The sequence below is a fragment of the Salpingoeca rosetta genome, assembly GCF_000188695.1.
Source record: "Salpingoeca rosetta unplaced genomic scaffold supercont1.5, whole genome shotgun sequence".
Taxonomy (NCBI): Eukaryota; class Choanoflagellata; order Craspedida; family Salpingoecidae; genus Salpingoeca; species Salpingoeca rosetta.
In genome coordinates, this window is record NW_004754929.1 from 1,552,180 (window position 1) to 1,572,875 (window position 20,696).

At 56.0% G+C, this 20,696-nt stretch overlaps 5 protein-coding genes across 5 annotated transcripts in view; 2 read left to right on the forward strand and 3 right to left on the reverse strand.

Moving 5' to 3' along the window:
• Positions 1-2,376, reverse strand: part of PTSG_02408 (uncharacterized protein) — a 6,763-nt gene extending 4,387 nt beyond the window's left edge. The window contains exons 1-6 of the mRNA XM_004996842.1: positions 2,203-2,376; positions 1,719-1,879; positions 1,200-1,417; positions 591-963; positions 261-384; positions 1-29 (exon numbers count right to left, since the gene is read on the reverse strand). The exon at positions 1-29 is cut by the window's left edge and continues 23 nt beyond it. Coding sequence (XP_004996899.1) covers positions 1-29; positions 261-384; positions 591-963; positions 1,200-1,417; positions 1,719-1,879; positions 2,203-2,261 — 964 coding nt within the window. The 5' untranslated portion in view covers positions 2,262-2,376. The remainder of the gene's footprint in view (positions 30-260; positions 385-590; positions 964-1,199; positions 1,418-1,718; positions 1,880-2,202) is intronic.
• Positions 2,377-2,478: 102 nt separating this feature from the next.
• On the forward strand, positions 2,479-5,349 carry PTSG_02409 (GDP-fucose transporter 1; the record flags this gene model as incomplete). Its single annotated transcript, XM_004996843.1, has 10 exons — positions 2,479-2,564; positions 2,745-2,799; positions 2,987-3,127; positions 3,391-3,507; positions 3,697-3,823; positions 4,050-4,111; positions 4,317-4,491; positions 4,735-4,814; positions 4,969-5,088; positions 5,296-5,349. 10 exons carry the CDS (start codon positions 2,479-2,481, stop codon positions 5,347-5,349), a joined length of 1,017 nt encoding a protein of 338 aa, XP_004996900.1.
• Positions 5,350-5,820: 471 nt separating this feature from the next.
• PTSG_02410 (uncharacterized protein) lies at positions 5,821-12,473 on the reverse strand (the record flags this gene model as incomplete). The annotated part of the gene is made up of 14 exons (XM_004996844.1): positions 5,821-5,919; positions 6,115-6,350; positions 6,587-6,935; positions 7,365-7,548; positions 7,762-7,875; positions 8,167-8,526; positions 8,750-8,827; positions 9,028-9,089; positions 9,295-9,522; positions 9,713-9,807; positions 10,245-10,658; positions 10,967-11,204; positions 11,490-11,970; positions 12,340-12,473. The coding sequence occupies 14 exons, from the start codon at positions 12,471-12,473 to the stop codon at positions 5,821-5,823; spliced, it is 3,072 nt and encodes a 1,023-aa protein (XP_004996901.1).
• A 254-nt stretch (positions 12,474-12,727) lies between these two features.
• On the forward strand, positions 12,728-16,216 carry PTSG_02411 (uncharacterized protein). Its single transcript, XM_004996845.1, has 10 exons — positions 12,728-12,841; positions 13,039-13,180; positions 13,464-13,746; positions 13,910-13,995; positions 14,205-14,343; positions 14,583-14,642; positions 14,761-14,811; positions 15,016-15,153; positions 15,313-15,497; positions 15,676-16,216. The coding sequence occupies exons 1-10, from the start codon at positions 12,769-12,771 to the stop codon at positions 15,905-15,907; spliced, it is 1,389 nt and encodes a 462-aa protein (XP_004996902.1). The 5' UTR covers positions 12,728-12,768; the 3' UTR covers positions 15,908-16,216.
• A 336-nt stretch (positions 16,217-16,552) lies between these two features.
• PTSG_02412 (uncharacterized protein) lies at positions 16,553-20,493 on the reverse strand (the record flags this gene model as incomplete). Its single annotated transcript, XM_004996846.1, has 3 exons — positions 16,553-17,538; positions 17,845-18,630; positions 18,822-20,493. 3 exons carry the CDS (start codon positions 20,491-20,493, stop codon positions 16,553-16,555), a joined length of 3,444 nt encoding a protein of 1,147 aa, XP_004996903.1.
• Between the last annotated feature and the right edge of the window lie 203 nt (positions 20,494-20,696).

A 20,696-nucleotide genomic window follows, 5' to 3' on the forward strand; every position in this document is an offset into this window, starting at 1 on the left:
CGTGCATGTGGATGAAGCTGTCGTTGATGCTGTTCACATTGCGATGCGTGGATATGCGCAGTATGGTAATGTGAGTCACCTCGAGCCATAAAACGGCAAAACAATCACACGTATACGCACACAAACTCGCAGACACATGCTCGCATGTTCCCTTCATGGTACTTCGCCCGTTCAACGCACACTGTCCCCACCAGCGAAAGCGATCACCTCAACAGCGCCAGCACCAACACAAACACGAAAAGATAATGACAACGACGCACAATTCCTGTTCGTCGAAAGCCTTGTCAGCGAGGTATGTCTTTGGGACGGCCCTCAAGCCAACGCCGCCGGCAGGTGCCGCCATTGCGTACGACAGCGCCCCCATCTTGCGCAAGCCATCATCGCCTGCCGTCAAGTGCACAAACAAGTGTGGTGACGAATGCACTTCAAGGAGTCCACACACACACACACAGACACACACAGACACACAGACACACAGACACACAGACACACACACACACACACACACACACACACACACACACACACACACACACACACACACACACGTACAAAATCATCATCATCACCACCACCACCTCGTTACGTACGTTGCTTTGGGGCGCTTGCGCTGTTTGCACGTCGGCGTGCAGATGGGCTGAGCATGCTTCGCTTTGCCGAGCGCGAGCCGGTGGAGGTGGTCTTGCTACGTGATCGCCCGCCACCGATGGAGCCCTGCAGCAGCTGCCGGATACTGCGGCGCTGTGGCGTTCGCATGCGCGTGGCGTCGGTTCGTGCTGCTGCTGCTGCTGCTGCTGTGACCTTCGCTGCTGCCGCTTTGGCTGCCGCTGATGCTGCTGTGGATGCAGACGCCTTGGCGGATGACGATGGCGATGCTGGCGGGGGCTGTGACTTGACGCCCTTGAACGGGAACAGCGTTGCCTGCGCAGCGTCCTTGGACTGGACATCCCGCACAAACACAATCTGCACGGTGTCCATGTGCACAGGTGGGGTTAGTTATCGTGTGTTGGGTGTATATGTGTGTGCGTGTGCGTGTGGTGTTGCGGGGAATGGACAAAGAGTTGGTGCACACGTCGTTGGATAGCGACAGAAAGCACTGAATGGACGGCGTGAGCGCTGAATGCACATGTACACACACACACACACACACACACACACACACACACACACACACACACACACACACACCGCGTGCGCACCTGTTTTGGGAAGACGTGTGGAGTGTTGAGGCGATTGATCGTCTTGAACTCGGACTCGGTCATGCCAAAGGAGACGGCAGCCTTCTGTGTGGTCATCATGTCCTTGATCTCAACCGCAACAAACCCGGGTGGTGGCACATGCGCACCCTTTCCCTCAGCTGACTGCTTGCCAGCCTTGGCACTGGAGCTGCCACTGGAGCTGGAAGCCTGTGCAGTATCTGCATGACGCGTGTGCAAACAAGTGGAACACAGCGGGAAAAAAGGCACATGACAGCACCCGACACGCCATCATGGCAGTTGCGTGAGCATGCGGTGGACAGAGACCACAGCCTTGACGCCTCGAAATCGCGCACACGCAAGTTCATGCACGCACAAGCACACGCAAGCACACACACACACACACACATACACACGTACATGCACACCCACACACCCACACATGCACACACACACACACACAGGTGCGTGGCGATGTGAACAGCCATCAAAAGCTCTGCATGAACAACATGGCATCACGACCTGATGAAGGTGGGTGTGCATCCTTGGGTGCCTGTGCTTGCTGCCGAGAGAAGGAAGGCAGGGAGTTGAGGATGTCGTCGATGGACATGGCGGAGCTGTTGCTCGACACGCCCGGTGGTATGTGCGACGCCATGGTCGGACTGTTCGCTGGCAGCTCCACGCTACGCACAATGCACACGCGCGCACATGGTGCGGTGTTGAATTGGTTTGTTCAAACAAGTGCGTCACGGTGAGTCAGGGCACCAATGGACGGGGGAAGAGACCAACACCGACCCCACCCCTCCCCCAACCAGCCACGACAAGCAAAACCAACACGGAACAATTTGGGTTTGTTTGGGTTTTTGTGTGGCTGTGGCGACATGGTGTGTCATCCTTGTGATCGCTGGCTGACGGTGATTGCAGCGGCAGCAGAGGGCGGCAGCAGCAGCAGCAGTGGTGGCGGTTTCGTGGAGTGTGCAAGTGGCAAAACAAAACGAACACGTACGACTGTGAGGCGAGCGGCTGGAGGGGCGGGGAGCCTTGCACGTCCAATGCCTCCTTCATGCGACGTGCCTCCTCCTCAGTTGCGTTGGTCGTCGTCGTCGTTGGTGTTGGTGTTGGTGTTGATGTTGATGTGGAGGAGGCAGCGGAGGAGGGTTGGTGGTTGCTCGCGGCGAAGTTCATCTGAAAATTTTGAACACGACACCATAAACTGTAGTGTGCACCGGGCTGTGGCAAACTGCTGAGACCGCTGGCTGGCTGGCTGTTGATCTAAATGATGATGGACGACAAAGGCAAGGGGGGCGAGGATGCCCTGTTCCAACGGAGCATGAAGATTGTCTCCGTGGTGGCGCTCTACTGGTACGGGTGTGCGTGTGTGTGTGTGTAGGGGGTGTGTGTGCAAATGTGTGGGTGTGTGTGCGTGTGTGTGTGTGTGTGTGTGTGTGTGTGTGTGTGTGCATCTGGCCTGTGCTTGATGGAGTGTGTCGGTTTTGATCTCTGCCTCCTGTCTTCTGTTTCACTGTTGTCCGCCAATCTCTTGTGCAGGTTTGTGTCCATTTCCATGGTGTTCCTCAACAAGCACTTGCTCAGTGATGTGGACGTAAGTGGGCACAGCCATCTGATGGCTACGACTTACTGATATCTGCGCTCTTGGATCGGCCTTCTTTGCTCATTCTTGGAGCCGTTTCCATTGCGCCTTGCTTGCCTTTGCTTGCTTGCATGTGTACGCAGACGCACGTTTGCTCACGCCTTCTGTGCTTTATTCGATCTCTTCGTCTTGTTTACAGCTGAAAGCCCCAATGTTCGTGACGTGGTTCCAATGCGTCGTCGCCGTCGTGGCCAGCTACTTCCTCGGCATGTTCCGTGATGCTGCCAGCTTCATGAACATGTTCCCAACCTTTGAGTACGATATCGCCAAGGCCAAGGAGGTGTGTGCGCGCGTGTGTGCATGCCTGAGTGTTTGTGTGTGCGTGTGTTGTGTGCATGCCTGTGTGTGTACGTGTGTGCGTGTGCGTGTGTTGTGTGCATCATGTCTGTGTGTGTGTGTGTGTGTGCTTATATGTGCACACGGTGCGGTGCGCCCATGTGCGTATGTATGTGCATGTGTCATGTTCATTGCAGCTGCCACGTACTCTCCCCATGCAGCTGATGCCATGTGATGAACAACACGTGCATGCATGTGACGGTGCAGATCCTTCCCTTGAGTGCCGTGTTTGTGGGCATGATCGCTTTCAACAACCTCTGTCTCAAGGAGGTCGGCGTGCCCTTTTACAACGTCGGACGCTCCCTCACCACACTCTTCAACATCGTAAGCGCGCGCGCGCGTGTGTGTGTGTGTGCGTGAGTGCGCGCGCTTGTGTGTCTACGTGTTTGAGCGAACGCTGAGCACTGTGGTGTCGCAACAACGCTTTTCCGTGCCCATCTGCCAATACTTGACGATTCACGTGGCGCTGCTCGTTCACCTGCGATGATGCCTGCGATGATGCCTGCGTCCCAGGTGCTGTCGTACGTGATGCTGCACCAGTCCACGTCTGTGCGCGCGCTGGGCATGTGCGCCATCATCGTGATGGGCTTCTTTCTCGGTGTTGATCAGGAGGGAGATGAGGGCGAACTCTCCATGATTGGTGAGATGGTGTCATGGATGGTCCACGCAGAACAACTGTGCCATGAACACACACACACACACACACACACACACACACACACACACACACACACACACACACACACACACACACACACACGCACACACACGTACGCCCCGCGTTTACGGTGCCACTGCGGCGCGGTTCGTGTCAACAACACAACTCTCACTATTGGTTTTCCACTGCTGAATTTTCACCTTTGCAGGCGTGTTTTACGGCATCATGGCCAGTCTCTGTGTTGCTCTCAACGCCATCTACATCAAGAAGGTGCACAACCCCTACTTATCGAACTGGTCTGCACGTGTTGAATTGAAACACACAAACACGCACTCACTCACTGACTCACTCACCCATTCACACACAAACACGCACTCACACACACACACACACACACACACACACACACACACACACACACACACACACACACACACACACACACACACACACACACACACACACACGGTTGCAGGTGCTTCCGGTTGTGAACGGGGACTCGTGGCTGCTGATGGCGTACAACAACGCCAACGCCACGCTGCTCTTCCTCCCCGTCATTCTCCTCTTCCAGGAGGTGCCCCAAATTGTCGCCTCCCCAGACATCTTCCGCCCGTCATATTGGGTCCTCATGTCCATTGCCGGCTTCTTTGGTGAGCACGAAGCGGATGCATCTGTGTGTGTGTGTGTGTGTGTGTGTGTGTGTGTGTGTGTGTGTGGTTGTGTGTGTGTGTGTGTGTGGTTGTGCATTCGTGCATGTACCTGTCTGTCTACCTGTCTGTCTGTCTGTCTGTCTGTCTGTCTGTTTGTCTATGTGCATTCGCGCATGGATGTACCTGCAGGCTTGCTGATGATGTACTTGGTGCCTTGATCTGCGTTTGTATGGGTGCCCGCAGGCATTGCAATTGGGCTCGTGACCATGCTGCAAGTCAGCGTGACCAGCCCCGTCACCCACAACATCAGCGGAACAGCAAAGGTGTTTGCGTGTGAACACGACATGATGTCCCTCGTAAATGGCTACTCATGCTCCCTGGCCACTTGTAGCAGCGCCTCACTTTAATCAACAACAACAACAACAACAACAACAACAACAACAACAACAACAACAACAACAACAACCACAACAACAGGCGTGTGCGCAGACGATCCTTGCGCTGCAGATCAACGGCGAGGTGCGCAGCGCCATGTGGTGGCTCGGAAACCTCTTTGTCCTCGGCGGATCGCTCGGTTACGCCATCGTCAAACGCGCTGTACGTCGCTGGTTTCTGGTGCTCGTTTGTGTTGGTGGCGATGGTAGTGGTGGTGGAGGGTACGAAGAGGCGAGTCATGTCGTTGCCAAGAATTGTGTTGACACTCACTCACTCACTCACTCACTCACTCACTCACTCACTCACTCACACGCTCACTCACTCACACATACTCGCATACATTATACTGTTTTCGCTTGTGCATTGCAGGAGATGAGGAGAGAAATTGCACGGGAATCGTCACAGGAGGACTCAAAGGCGTGATGTTCACGCGTGTTGGTGGTGGCAGACCCAACCAAGAAGTAGATTGAAAGCGTGTGTGTATGTGTGTGTGGTGTGTGTGTGTGTGGTGTCTTCCGTTGATGAATTGCAATGCGTTGCCTTGTTGTTGCTTGCTTGCCTGTGATTGTATTGCTCTTCCAAACAGTGTTAACCCCAGCACTCAGTAAAGAAACGACAGTGCGTGGTCATGTAACTGTGAATCAGGCACACATGCCAGACCACCAACACCGCAAAAACGCACCACAGGCAAACAAAGGGGCCAACACGCTCGCACGCACACACACACACATATACACGCTCTCTGTCTCTCACTATCTCACATACACACACACACTCTCTCTCTCACATGCAACACACACACAATATCAAAGCCGAACAACCAAAAGAAACAACAAAACAACTGTCGACGAGCACAGGCTGCCCAGCCTGCGCAGTATCAGAAACAAGAGGCCATCACTTGGGTGGTGGCAGGATGCGCACGTTGTCAAAGTACTTTTGCTTCTTGAAATGCGATGTCAACTGCACATTCACGTGCGAAAACAGCATCAACTCCTGCCAACCCAACACCAAACGGAGAAGTGTGAGTCAAGCGGGCAAGATGAGCGTGAAGACGCCAATTTGCAATCCCCCAATCACAATCACACCTGCTTTATCAACACCACCCCGGCTCGCATATTCCTCGACATACACAAACACACACACACGCACGCACACGCACACACACACACACACAGAGCGAGGCCGCACCTGCTTGGTGGTGTCGTTCCAGGTGACCGTGAGTTTGCCAGCGCGCTCATCGTACTTGAGGGGAAGATCAAGCAGCTTGAGGTTCGCCTGGTGCTCAATGCCGTATTTTGGCACATGCAACTTGACAGAGTATGACATGACCTCAATCACCACCGCCTGCGCAACGACGGGGCCGTGTGCTGCCAGATAGGCAGACGTGTACAGCGAGACGCTCGACTCCTGTGCACGCTTCGCAGCTGTCACAATCAAACACACGCAAAAGTGGATGCGCAACGTGGTAAGCAAAGGGGGTGAGAGGAAGGACAAACACACAATGGGACTGCGAAGCCATTGCAATACAGCACAAACCACACAACACAGCAACAGCGGCAGCAGCAGCAGCAGCAGATAATACCAACGACACGCCACTTCAATCATCACCATTCACAATACCGCCACCACCCGTTCCCCCGTCTCACAACCAGCAACGCACCGAGCTTGCGGACGTTGCACGTGTCCGCAATGTCGTCCACCTGTGGATGACCGTAGTGGGGGTCGATATCGCCGTTGAGCGCCGACGTCAGCAGTCGGTGCACAATCACGTCCGCATAGCGGCGGATGGGCGATGTGAAGTGGGTGTACACGGGCGCGTTGAGGGCGTAATGACGCCACTCCTGCCGCGTCAGCTCCTCGCTGCCTGTGCTGAAGTACTCTGCCAGCTGCATTGCCCGCGCCAGCATCGCCGCCAGCGCGTGCACCTGCAGCAGAGACGGTTGCGTGCATGGTTGGTGATTGGGTTGGTTGGGTAGGTGGGTGGTCAAGTGAGATGCAAGCAACACTGTCTGTCAAGGCGTGTTGGAGGTGGTGGGCTTGGAACACTGGGCAGAGAGTGTTTGAGTGTGAGTCACGTGCAAGTATCAACGAACACAGGCCAATGCGAGCAGTACGCACGTCGATGGTTGGTGCGCGCTGTGCAAACTTCTGGATGGCGGCGTGAATGTTGGCGGCGCTCCTGAGTTCATCGTCCACATTCCCGAGATCGATGTTGTACCGCTGCAGCTCCTCCTTGACCTGTTGCCGTCGTTGGCGGAAGGGAACGACAGAAAAGACGGAGTTGGTGATGTCAACAAAACTGCCGCAACCACAACAGTGCACTCAACATTACATTGCGCGCGCGCGCGCACACACACACACACACACACACACACACACACACACACACACACACACACACACACCACACGACAGCACAACACAACACAACACAACACAACACAACACAACACAACACAACACAACACAACACGAACCGTGTGCAGCCTGGCCTGCAGGGGCGGTGGGTGCCGGCGTAGAAGGGCGCACTGCGGATATGTGTCTGAAATGACTTGAGCAACAGACATGTTTGCCAGCAGCATAAAGTCCTCAATCATGCGGTTCGCATCGCGAATCTCATACCTGTGTGTTGTGTTGCGTGGAGCAAGCAATGTGCAAACATCAAATGTCATGTGTCAGGAATGAGGCGAGGAGAAACAATGCGATTGGCCACCACAGCAGCAAGCGCTCAAGCCCTCAACCCCTCAGGCCCTCAAACCAAACACGCCAGCAAGTTTATTTTTACGTCCACCACCAGCAGCTCCTCACATCACACAACTTGCACTTCCAACTCACGGGTACACTTCGACGGGCTCCTGCGTGTCTGGATCGACCCTGATGCCGACCTTGCCCTTGTTCAGCGAGAGAGCGCCGCCAGCAAAGCGCCGCCGCCGCATCGCCTTCGCCAGCCTGATGTGTGCACACGCAGCAGCGGGATAGAGGTGGGGGGGGGGCGAGGGAGAAGGAAGCGTGAGGAGTGGCGGTGGTGGTCGTTGTTGTTGCTGTTGTTATGACGGTGGTTGGAACAAAGTGCAATGCATGGCTCAAAACGCAATAGTAGAACAGTAGGCGTGACAGCAGACAGAAAAATGTAACAAGCACACACGCACGCACGCACACACACACACACGCACGCGCACACACACACACACGCACACACGCACGCACGCACGCACACGCACACACACACAAACAACAGACCTGTCGAGATGCACAATGTCGCGCTTAACGCTGTCGATGGTGTGTGGGGCGCTGATGGGCGGGAAATCCTCACCAGTCCACTGCACGCTCTCATCCTCAATCACCGCCTGCGCGTGCTCGTATGCAAGCTTCCCGCACGAGCGAATCACCGTGCGCCCCATCCACTGGTCGAGCTTGTTACCGTCGGCATCGAGGCGCCAGATGACGCTGTACGCGAGGCGGTCCACGTCGGCCACGAGACTGCACAGGTTTTCGCAGAGAAGACGCGGCAACATCGGGTACACGCCGTGCACCATGTACGTGCTCGTCGCACGCCGCTTCGCTTCCTTGTCGAGGGCACTGCCCCGCTCAATGAAGAAGCTGAAGTACCATACCGGTACGCGCACATATGTGTGTGTGTGTGTTTGATGAAGCTTTGTGAGCCTTCGGGACAAGCATATTATCGTACACACACGTGCAAAGCCAAGGGAGCACGTTGTCCAAGACGCATACACGTCAACAAACAACTCCCCTCAACACTCCAGCGAAAGCAACTCAAAAAAAAAAAAAAACGGACACTCAAGACAAACGCGTGAAAGCGAACCTGACGTCTGCGATGTGCACGCCAACCTCAAACGACCCGTCGTCCAACTTCTTGCACGAGAGCGCATCATCAAGATCCCTGATGGTACGGTGACACGCGGCCAGTGTGCCACGTCATGTGCAATGGGATGGCAGAGCATGTGGTGACACGGGGTGGGATGTGATGTGATTCGTGTGAGTGATGTCTTCATTGGGTAGCACAAGAGCAGACGAGGTAGGGCGAGCCATCTGGGTGACAACAGGAACATAGCTCGTCGTCATGAGGGTAGACGTGCACACCTGGCTGTCAGGGGATCGACAGAAAAGATTCGTTCGTGGCGAAGATCCCGCCGGCGCGCAAGCTGTGACACAACACGACACACACGCACGCAGGGAGAGAGACAGACAGACAGACAGACAGACGCACACACAGACACAAGCAATCATGTAATCATGAGTCGTGCCGTGAAGACAAGTCTGTATCATCGCACTCTCTTCGACAGTGCAACCCAACAGCGGCACTCCACCCAATCACAACACGCTACGCCATGGCACGGTGGCTCTCACCTCTTCCTGTGGAATGCGCCAGTCGTCACCTTCCTTCACGTCCGGCAGACAGGCAAGCACGTCCTCTGTAAACTCTGCTGGCGGCACGCCGTTCTCTTGCAGAATGGACTCTGTCTCCACCGTGATTGCGCCCGCGTTGCCAAGCACATCCACCAGCTCGCCAATGGCAAGCGGCGAGTGCTCCGACCAGTGCACGAGGCGAGCCGTGTAACACTTGCCCGCATACGCCTGCACCAATTTGGGAGGGGAGGGGGGTCATATATGTGTGTATATGTGCGTGTGTTTGCGTGGGTGTGGGCTGGAGAACGTGTGCATGTATACATGCATGCGTACAAACGATATCATTCGAGCAGCAGCTTGGGTGGCATTTCAAGTTCAAGTCCGAGCTCGAGCGCTGGTGCTATGCTGCTGATGGCACCTTTGTGTTCTGGTAGAAGTCCTGTGGGGCCTTGTCCTTGGGAATGAGCAGACGTGGCACGCGCGGATCGCGCGGATTGAAGCGCACGTACTTGTCTGGCAGAGTGTGTTTGGGGGGCGGCGATTGGATGGCAGAAATGGTCACGGCAAAAGTTGGAACAGGATGGTGATTGAAACAACAACAACAACAACAACAACGCCATATGCACACACATGCACAGGTACTCGCACACACACACTTACACACACTTACACACACACACACACAAATACACACGCATGCATGCATGCACACCTGAGGTGAAAGGCTCGAGGGCGCCCACGAAGCGGCTGTTCTCATCGCGCTTGATAATGCGCACAACCTGTCAGCGACCAAACATGCCGGCGACATGCCGTGACGACGACATGATAAGTTGTAGTGGCAATGAGCGCACGGCATTTTGACTGGTCACAACACCCACATGCACAGTGCGTCGCACGCCACACATCGCACGCCACACCATTGCACCACAAACATCACTCCGCCACAGCACAGCACATTGCCTGGTGAGTTCTTACCCGGCCGATGGGAAGGAGAAACTCGTCTGGGATGTTGTCGTTCCTGTGCTCGATTGGACCCATAAACGGACCACTCAAGTCCTCTTCGTGTCCTTTCTTCTCAACAGCATCCGTGTCAATGTCATCCAAATCCTTCACCTCCTCCTCCTCATCCTCATCATCGTCATTGGAGCCTTGTTCTTTCTCTTCCACCACGGCCTCCACCTCTTCGTCGTCGTCGTCATAGTCGGTCCAGTTTGCGCGGCCGTTCCGCTGTTCTGACGCCTTCAATTCGCTCATCTGCTGCGTAACCCCATCAACATCATCATCATCAGCAGCAGCACGGCGCGTTGCTCGCAGGGGCGACAGCTGCTGCCGCCGCGGAATGCCGGCCTTCACAGTCCGCTCCGCTGCCGCCAAATTCAAAGTCGGCCGTGTCAGGTCTACACAAATACACACACACACATGCACATACACACAGCCACACACACACACGCGCGCGCGCGCAGCACGGAAAGGTATTGTGTGAGCAGGCGTTGCTCAAGGTCAATGTTGGGTAGGAGAAGGGGGTGGAGACATGAGTGACGACGAGAATCGTCGGCGTGTGACAGCGCACCTGATCGGCTGACGATGGCCTTGAGCTTCTTTGGCGAGCCAATGCGTGTTGCGTCGAGTGCCTCTGACAGCGTCTCGCGATGGTTGGACGGCACGGGCACACCGGCGCGCTCAGCCTCTGTCTCCATCACGCGCCAGCAGTAGCGGGGCAGCAGTTCCACGGCCACCTCGTCGCCATCCAGCGCCCTGTTGCGTGCCGTCATTGTGGGCACGCTGATGTCCCGCTTGTAGTGCGCGCTGTGCTTGACGTAGCAGTCCTCGTAGTTCTTCGGGTTCACGCGGAGGCGGCCAATCACCAGCTCACCGCGGGCAGCGCGCTTCTCCACTTCGGCCGGGGAGAGCTGCAGGCCGCAGACGAGTCAGCGACGTGACAGTGGGAATGGTTGGAGAGAGTGATTTGGGGTTGCAAGGGCAAGGCATCGAGTTCAGTGACAGTGAGATACTGCTCAACGCGACCATAAACAACAAACCCAAGACAGCGCACGCAATACAGCATCTCGGAACGAAAGACAACGCGCGCGGTACAGAACACCAAACACCAACATTGCAACACACGACGCGATCCAACAGAGTGAAACACTTTACACCCTCACACGGCACACGTGCCAACACGCATTCACCCGTACGTATGGCTCGAAGATGTTTCGGCCGCGCGAAGGCGTGGAGCGGTTGCTCCTGGAGGAGTTTGGGCGGCTGGTGCTGCCGTTGTTTCCGCCATGGCCGCGGTTGCTGCGGTTGCCCCGGCTACGCGGTGTCCGCGGCGAGCCCTTGGTGTCGTCGCCACCGTCCCGCTCGCTGCGCCAGCGCGGTGCATCCGACCGCTGCGCATGTCCTGCAGAGCGCTGGCTGCGCGGGGTTCGAGGCGACGCCTTGCCGTGCTTGCCTTGTGGCTTGCCCTCGTGGCGCGGGCGGCGCGGCGAGGACTTGGCTGCGTGGTGTCCACCTTCGTGGTGCTTGTGATGGCTGCTTCCCGGTGGCACGGGCTGCGGCGCGTACGTTTGCTGTCGTCCATGCTGGCCGTGGGGCCCGCGATGGCCATGCCCTTGCTGCTGTTGCTGCTGCTGCTGTTGTTGGTCTTCATCCTCATCGTGTCGATCAGCCCGCCAACTGTTCGCAGGCCAAAGAAAGGGAAACGAACGCATTGTGAGAGTGGTGCCAGCTACGGATTACAACAACAACAGCGATCAGCCGTGACACACATTGCAACAACAACAACAACAACAACAACAACAACAACAACAACAACAACAACAACAACAACAACAACAACAACAACAACAACAACAACAACAACAACAACAACAACAACAACAACAACAACAACAACAACAACAACAACAACAACAACAACAACAACAACAACAACAACAACAACGAGACAAAAACACTGATGCGTACACATGGACGGACGCGCGTAGATGCACACACACACATGCGCACACACGCACACATAAACTAGTACATGTGCTCACTTACTCTGTGGATTTATGCCTCGGTCCACGAGGGTGAGGGTGCTTGGGTGCGCTTTTGGCTTGCTGATACTGGCGCATCAGATCCTTGCGCAGCTGCTTGGGTGTATCCTCACCCTTTTCTTGTCCGCGCTTTCCCATCTTGTTGTTTGTAGCGTGGTGGTGTGACACAAAAGCGTTGGTTGAAAGTGCTGACGTTCCTACGCCCTGCGGTACTTGTTTCTTGTTTGTTGTCTTGGTGGAAATGATGTTCTGGTGGAAGATCGCTGGCTGGATTGATTGATTGTCGACGTATCTTGAGCCCTGTGTGTCTCCTCTTGTTGCGGCAACGTTGCGCTGGTGGAAATGGTGCGGTGCTCAGCAGTCTTGCTGACTGTTGTTGGGCAGTGATTGTGGGAAATTGTTAGAAGATATTCATGATCTTCTTGTTTGGATTATGCGGTTTCGAGCGCGAGTGGCGCTGTTGTGGGCGCTGGCTGTCCTGGCGCTCGTCGTAACTGTGCACCTTGGTCAGCAGTGTGCGTGTTTGTGTTTGTGTATGTGCGTTTGTGGTTTGTGTGTGTGTGTGCGTGTGTGTTTGTGTGTTTGTGTGTGTTTGTGTGTGTCACATCACATCACGTGTCAGGTCGACCCCGTGTTCACTGCTGCTGTTATGCACAGCTTTGACACATCGCATTGTTGTTTTGTTGTGGTGCTGGCGATGCAGGACGCAAGGAAAGCGGCCGCCGTAACAAGCGCAGTGTTGATGGTGACGATGCTGCTAATGATGATGTCACTGCTTTGATGATGGAGCAGCTGCCATCACTGCTGTCACCACAGCGTGCTGTATCGACATGCAAGCTGGCCAGGTCCGCTCACTCCTTTGTGGCGTTGATGGGCATAGTGTGGCACCTACCGTGTGATTGGGTGGACACACATGTAAATACATGCACGTGTGAGTGTACGCACACACACATGTCATATACATGCACGTGTGAATGTACACACACACACACACATGTCATACACACGCACGTGTGAGTGTACGCACACGTGTATGTGCACGTGTGTGACAACCTCATCATCTCGCACTCACGTTGCGTGGCCATACTGCTGCTGCTGCTGTGTTGCCAACCACGATCATGAAGCAAGGCAGGTCCAGGACGCACGAAAAGGCAAGGGCGCCGGACATGCCGTGACGCTCACCTTTGTGGGCGACGTGTCCTTTGCGCGCGATATTGGCAGGCAGTTGGATGAGGCTGCAGCTGCAGAGGATGGTGCCGATGGCTGCGCCTCCGTGTTTCGGCATGTGCACCCGCTGTTCCAAGCCAGTGACGTCGTGCTCGCCAACCTGGAAAGTCCAGGTGTGGCAAACGCCACCACGTCCTCCGACCCGCAGCAGCGCAAGCGCATCTCCCTTGGAGCTCAACTTCAGGTAAGCCTGCCTGATGGTGTTATCCAACTCTCTGCCACTCTTGCTTCCACAATCTCCACACAAGGTGTCGTGGCACTGTATGCCTCTATTGTCTCAATCCACACTGTTGCTTGCATGCGCGTCTCACGCTTCGCACCTTCACACCCTGCCTGTCTATGCGCAGCACTTGCGATGCTTGAAGACTGCAGGCATCACCACCGTGTCATTGGCCAACAACCACGTGCTCGACTTTGGCGAAGCCTCCTTTCGGTACGTGCATGTGTGTGTGTGTGTGTGTGAGTGAGTGTGTGTGTGTGTGTGTGTGTGTGTGTGTGTATAGGTGTGTGAGTGTGTGCAAGTGTGCGTGTGCGGGTGTGCGTGGTTTTGTAACAAGAAATCGTGGGTGCCGCATAGTCTGTCCCAGTCGTATTGGGGGTAGGGCTGACATGTTGGTGACGACAACGTGTCTGTCGCCACAGGGAGACGCTTGCTGCTCTTGATGAGCTGTCGATTGGCGTTGTTGGCGCCACCGCGGGTGCGTCTCATATTGGCAGCACGGATCCCCGCAAAGGTCTTGCCGTTCAGACCATCAAAGGCGTCAAGCTTGGATTCCTCGCGGTCAGTCTTGTGTGTGTGTGTGTGTGTGTGTGTGTGTGTGTGTGTGTGTGTGTGTGTGTGTGTGTGTGTGTGTGTGTGTGTGTGTGTTGTGTGTTGTGTGTGTGTGTGTATGTGTTCGTTGTGTGCGTGTGTGTATGTACGTGTGTATGTGTGTGCTGATTTTTTTCTGTGTGCGCCTGTGCATTGCAAAACTACTCGCCCAGCACTCACCACCTTCCACCACCCCATGCATTGATCAGTTTTGCCAAGTCAAAGCCTGTCGTGCTGCTCGCTCCCATGCAAACGTTGGACCAAGGCTTGTACGTTTCTGTATGTGTGTGCGTGCATACGCTGCGTGTGAGAGACTCGCTCCTTGCTTTGTTCGTCCACGCTTCGGCTGGTACTCACCGCCACATCCCGTGGCTTCAATCCACACAGCTGACGTCGCTTTCTGATGTCCTCGATGCAATTGAGCAAGCGCGAACCCAGGTTAACAGTGTAATGATTGCAATTGTGGTGGTGGTGGTGACGATGATGATGATGATGGTGATGATGATGATGATGATGATGATGATGATGATGATGATGATGATGATGATAACGGCAGCGTGCTGGTGCTGGCAGGACTCGCATCCTGTCCCATTCTCACACATCAACGAATCTCCATTTACACAATGTACATGTGTATTGCAGGTGGATGTGGTCGTTGTGGTTGTGCACTGGGGCCGTGAGTATTACACGCGCGTGTCGCAACTGCAGCGGCATCAAGCAGAGGAGATGACCAAGGCTGGCGCACACATCATCGTCGGCCACCACCAACACGTGCTTCAGGTGTGCCCGTGTGCACGCGTGTGCATGCGTGTGTCCGTGTCTGTCTGTGTCTGTCTGTATGTGTCTGTGTGTCTGTGTGCGAATATATCCTCCACACCTCATGCTGCTCCTCTTCCCGCTCGCCCCACCCCCTTCCGCAACACAAAACACCCGCAACAGGACCATGCCATTGGAAGCAACAGCGCTGTGCTGTACGGGCTGGGCAACTTTGTGTTTGACAGCCACGTGTGCCGGGATCCGCACACGTATGCCATCAATTTCACGGCGTCCCCTGCGTGTATGTCACTGCCGCCGCCACTGCGCCCACTGACACTGACAGACGTGATGCACTCGCGCATATACCGGTCAGTAAGTGTGTGTGTGTCTATGTGTGTGTGTGTGTGTCTGTGTGTGTGTGTGTGTGTGTGTGTGTTTGTCTGTTTGTCTGTCGCTGACGCTCAAGCACCCGCACAACCCACAATCCACATCCACATAACATTCCACCTCTCCCGCTCTTCCCGCCTTCACCGCCGCCAAATGCAGGGTGGAAGTGAACCGATATGGAGTGATTTCAGCGTCGTATCTTCCTGTGCGCACCGTCCACTTCCCGCAGCGCCAATCACGGCCGCTCTTCCAACCGCGGCCAGCGCTGCCAAAGGGACATGCTGCTGGTGGTGGTGGTGGTGGTGATTGGACGTATCAGCCCAGCGGCATTGAGGCTTCGTTTGTGCATGTGTGCGCCCCGGGTGATCCCCACTGCTTGCAGTGCCAATAATGCTGCTGCCTTGGTGTCGACTTTCCGATAGAGCATTGTACGCGGTGGCAATTCGCCCAGCCACACACCTCTGGTGTTGTCATTCGCTCTTTGCGTGCTTCTTGTCGCTCGCCTTCATGACTTTATCGTATGTCGTTGGATTCAAACCGACGCCACCTGATCGGCAACCCTGTCTGCATAACTAATTGCCTGTAACCGAACACTGTGACTTGCACACCATGCAAGCACTTGCGTCATACTCGTCATCGTAACCGACATTGCCAAGAACATGGTCATAACACGACAAGAAAGAAAGGAAGACACACAAGGTACAAAGAAAAAGAAGCACACACACGCACAGAAAGAAGAGAGAGACAGTGGCCTATCCGAACCTGCAAACGCAACGGAGCTTGCGTACTAGCCAAGACACGAACCGATGTGCGTCGTTGCGTTCACGGCGAGGAACATGGTCAAAATAATGCAGTTACGACTCACACAATCTGCCCCAAACGCACACACTCACTCATTCACACTCACTCATTCATTCACTCACTCACTCACTCATTCATTCACTCACTCACTCACTCACTCACTCACTCACTCACTCACTCACTCACTCACTCACTCACTCACTCACTCACTCACTCACTCACTTACTTGCATGGATCAGACAAAGTGCTGCAAGACGCGAGAGTAAAACCTCTCACAGTACAAGTCCACGTCAACACAGGAGAGGGTGGTGGGGTCAACCCCCATGAGTTTGGTCTTGGCAAAGTGCTCCAACCTCTTCTTCCGGTCGTACCTCTGCAAAATGTCAATAATCCCAAAGTAGACAATGCACTCGCGCTGCATGAACACGGCAGACACGCCGTCAAGGATGGTCGCCGGGCCCTTGCCCTTTCCCTTCACCCTGCGTCGTGTACGCCGCGAGCCACCGCCACCGCTGCTGCTGCTGCTCTCAAGCGGTGGCGGCATCACGGTTGTTGGTCGCCGAAAGTGCACGCCGACAAGCAGGGAGAAGTCGATGATGCCTTGCTCGTGCAGGAACGCAACGTCCGCCGCCAACCGCGTGGACAGCGAGCTCCGTGCCTTCCGCCCAACCGCAATCACCCCGTGTGACATCAGATCAAGGTCCTTGAAGTGCCGCGTGCCAGCGCTCGCCCGACTGACACCGCGCTTTCCGCTGTGTCGGTGTTCGTGCTGCTCATGACGTGGCGAATGTTGGCCTCGCTTGTGCTCGCGTTTTGAATTGAGGAGAGCGGCGCCGCAGCCCTGCGGTGGGTTCACAGCACTGCGATTGTACTGTGACCCTTTGAGGTCGTACATGCGGTGGACACGTGCGGAGTAGCGCGCGGTGTTGACAATGTGCTGCTGAACAACAAACGTGATGTAGCGCTGTTCCTTCGTCAGCCGGACAGCGTGGAGGCCGCAGAAGCGAACAAGGAGTGACGTCGGGTTGTTGCGCATGTGCGTCAGGTACGCGGGGAGAAGCTCACGCAGCAACGCGCACTCTTTCTTGTCGATTGTCTTGACAACATACTGCTTGTCGTGTGTGAGATAGAGGAAGGAGCCACTGCGTCCGGAGGAAAAGCCCTCGGTCATCTTCTGTATCTCCTGCCGCATCTGGTCGCCCCAAATCGACGCAGCGTACTCTGAGTGTGTGTGTGTGTGTGTGTGTGTGTGTGTGTGTGTGTGTGTGTGTGTGTGTGTGTGTGTGTGTGTGTGTTTCGTGTGTGTGTGTGTGTGTGTGTGAGTTTGCATGTCAGGAGACGACCGCCTCTGCAACTGAAAACAAGAAGTGTTACAATTCAACGTTTCCATACGCACACAAGTACCAACGTGCATTGCAGTGCACGCAAATACACAGTCGCACACGCATGTTTTCACCACACCACACATCTGTTTCACACCAGTACACATGTGCCCACTTTCACACACACACACACATATTCACGCACCTCTGGCGCTGATGCCGAAGAGGGAGCGGAGACGGGCGAAAATGTCCTGGTGGTAATCGATAAACTCAATCTCGCGGTTGAACACGGGCGGCAGCGTCACTGTTTGCCGCAGCTGCGGTGGCGGGTTGGTGCGCGTGCTGTTGAGTGTGGAGACGATGCCAAAGAGCGTGCACAGCATCACATCATCTCGCATCGCCCGCATGGCTGCCGCGTGCGTGTCGTCGTCGTCCATCAACTCAACTCTGCGACCAACAGCGCGGCACGTCTCGCTGCTCAGCTGCTGCGCGCGAAGATGGCTCTGCCGGCCCACCAGTGCCGTGTCACTTTCAAGGCTCACAAGCGAAGCCGTTGTCCCGATCGTATCTGAGCGCGCGCGCCCCTGTGACAGCCAGACGGGGCTGCCTTGCCGGTGAAGGCGCGCTGACTGTGCGCTGCGTCGGCCACTGACATCCCTGCCGTCACGTCTGCTGTGGCCGCTGCGCTGACCGCTGTTGTTGCCTTTGCCGCTGCTGCTGTGGATACCACTGCGTTGCTCATTACCAGTGCGTGCGCCCCACGACATCGTGCTGCCGTCTCCTCCTTCGCCATCACCGCCATGCTCAGCATCAGGACAGGCGGGATGCAGCGGGCTTGAGCCACGCCTGACAGCACCGTGGCTTCCTTGACGCTGTACAGCATGCGGCGTGCAAACACCGCCAGGCGTGCTTTGTGTTGACGCTGGGCCACTCGCCGCCGCAAAGAAGGAAGGGAGGTCACCGTGTGCATGGAGCGACGGTGGGGGTGAACCTGGCAGCGGGGGGGGGGGGGTCGCAGGAAGATTGAACACACGTGCGGGGAGGAGGAGGTACGGGGGAGGTGGAGTGACAATGTGAGGGTTCAAGTCACAAGAGCAGCGCAGATGAGCACAACTGGGTGTAACACGCAAGGCAAATTTTCAACACAAACACACACACACATACACACACACACACATGTACCGATGAGTCGAAGGAGGTGGGCGTCATCGCCTGTGATTGCGCTGCCCGCCAATGGTGCAGCCAAGGCGACCATGCTGTTGTGTAATGATCCATCCATCCGCCCAAGATGAGGCAGCAGGTCCTCCTTGCTGCCCGACGCGCTTCGCCCTTCGTCGTCGTCGTCATTATCGTCGTCGTCGTTGTCGTTGTCGTCGTGGTCCGTATTGTCATTGCTGCTGCTACTGCTGCTGTTGCTGCTGCTCTCACGCTCTGCCAGCAGGGGCACCTTGTCTGTGACAGTGAGCATCTTGATTGCGCGGTTGTGCAAGTGGCGAGCCCAGCGCACGGTTAATACAGCGGCCAGCACGTTGGCCACCCCGATCACGGCCAGATATGAGGCGTCCGCATCGGCGTAGCGCATCACCACGCGCACAGATGCCTGCGAGGGCGGGTGGAGAAGCAGCACAACGCCAATGGCGAGCTTGCAGGTGGCGAGGGTGCCAAAGATGATGGCGTATGCAACGCCGCGAACGAGAATGGAACGGCGAGCGCAGAGGCCGAGGGATGCGTTGGTGTCCAAGCTGCCCACGGCACCAACAATGAGGACGAGGATGATGATGGAGGCAAGCAGGGCAATGCTGTGGGAGAGTGGAAACTGCCGCATGAACAGGGATAGCTCGCTGGGCGCCTCCTTGTCAATGTCGTCGAACCAGCAGTAGGAGGACATGCCTTCCTCCGTCGCACCGAGCACGTTGAGCGTGAGCAAGATGAGGCCAGTCACGCTCCACACGGTCAGGTGATACCACCACATGCTGCCCGTGCTGTTGGCAAAGGGGTCGCGTGCGGCGAGCCACAGGTCCACGCTGAGGAGAAGAAACCAAAGCGAGGACGCGTGTGATGCCACCTCGTGCACAACCGCGTACGCGTGGCACACGGACGAGTTGTATCCGCTGACGTGCTGTGGTCCAACGATGAGCACGTATGCGCTGATCCACAAGGTGTTGGCCACAAGGAGCAAGTCTGTTGCCACCTTCCACTTGAGCACGGGCGGTGCTCTCCGCCACTGCATTCGCCAGCGCCCGCGCTTCCTTGGCGAGTCGCACGCAGGGTCAGCGGTGTGGCCGTTCCTGAGCACCCACGGCTGCGGTGGCTGGCCGTGCCCGCTGCTGGATCCAAGAAGGGGTGCGGTTTGGCTGCTGTCGTCACCGAGGTCACCCGCCTCCTCCGCAAGTCCCCCATCCGCCGCATCCTGCGCCAAGACACGCAGCTCCTCTGAGGTTGGATGCGAGGGGATGGCCAGACCACGCAGGCTGCTGAGGCCCGGGGCAAGATCTGTTGTGGATCCGAAAGACAAGGAGCTGCCCGGCCGGGGCCTGCGATGTCTGTGTTCGCGGTGATCGTATGCGTGATCGTGGTGGATGCTCGCTGCCATAGACGAGCGGTGGCTGTGTTGTAGCCGTGAAGCATTGTGTTTGCGTCGCCGCTCAGCGTGGCCTTCAACGCCACCACCACTGCCGCCGGCAGGGTCATCGTCCACGCTTCGTGCGCACGTGCAGGACAACACAATGAGGGCGACCCCGCACAATGCGCAACTCAGGGCGCTGCACACCAGCGCAACCAGGCTCACGTGCTCGGCTTGGCTCGGCGTCAGCGGGCTGGTGCTGTTCAAGTACACGCCATTATGCTCGCTCATATCCTTTTGTGTCTTGTTCTCATGAGGAGGCAGCGTGTGGAAGGGGGTTGGTGTTGTTGTCGTGGGGGTTGTGCGTGGGGGTTGTCTGGTGGGAATGTGTGTTGTTGTGGTGTGTTTGCGAACCAACGAACTGTGTGTTCGCGGACACGAAAACTGAATTCAGCATGTCGCGTGTGTGTGTGTGTGTGTGTGTGAGATGGTGT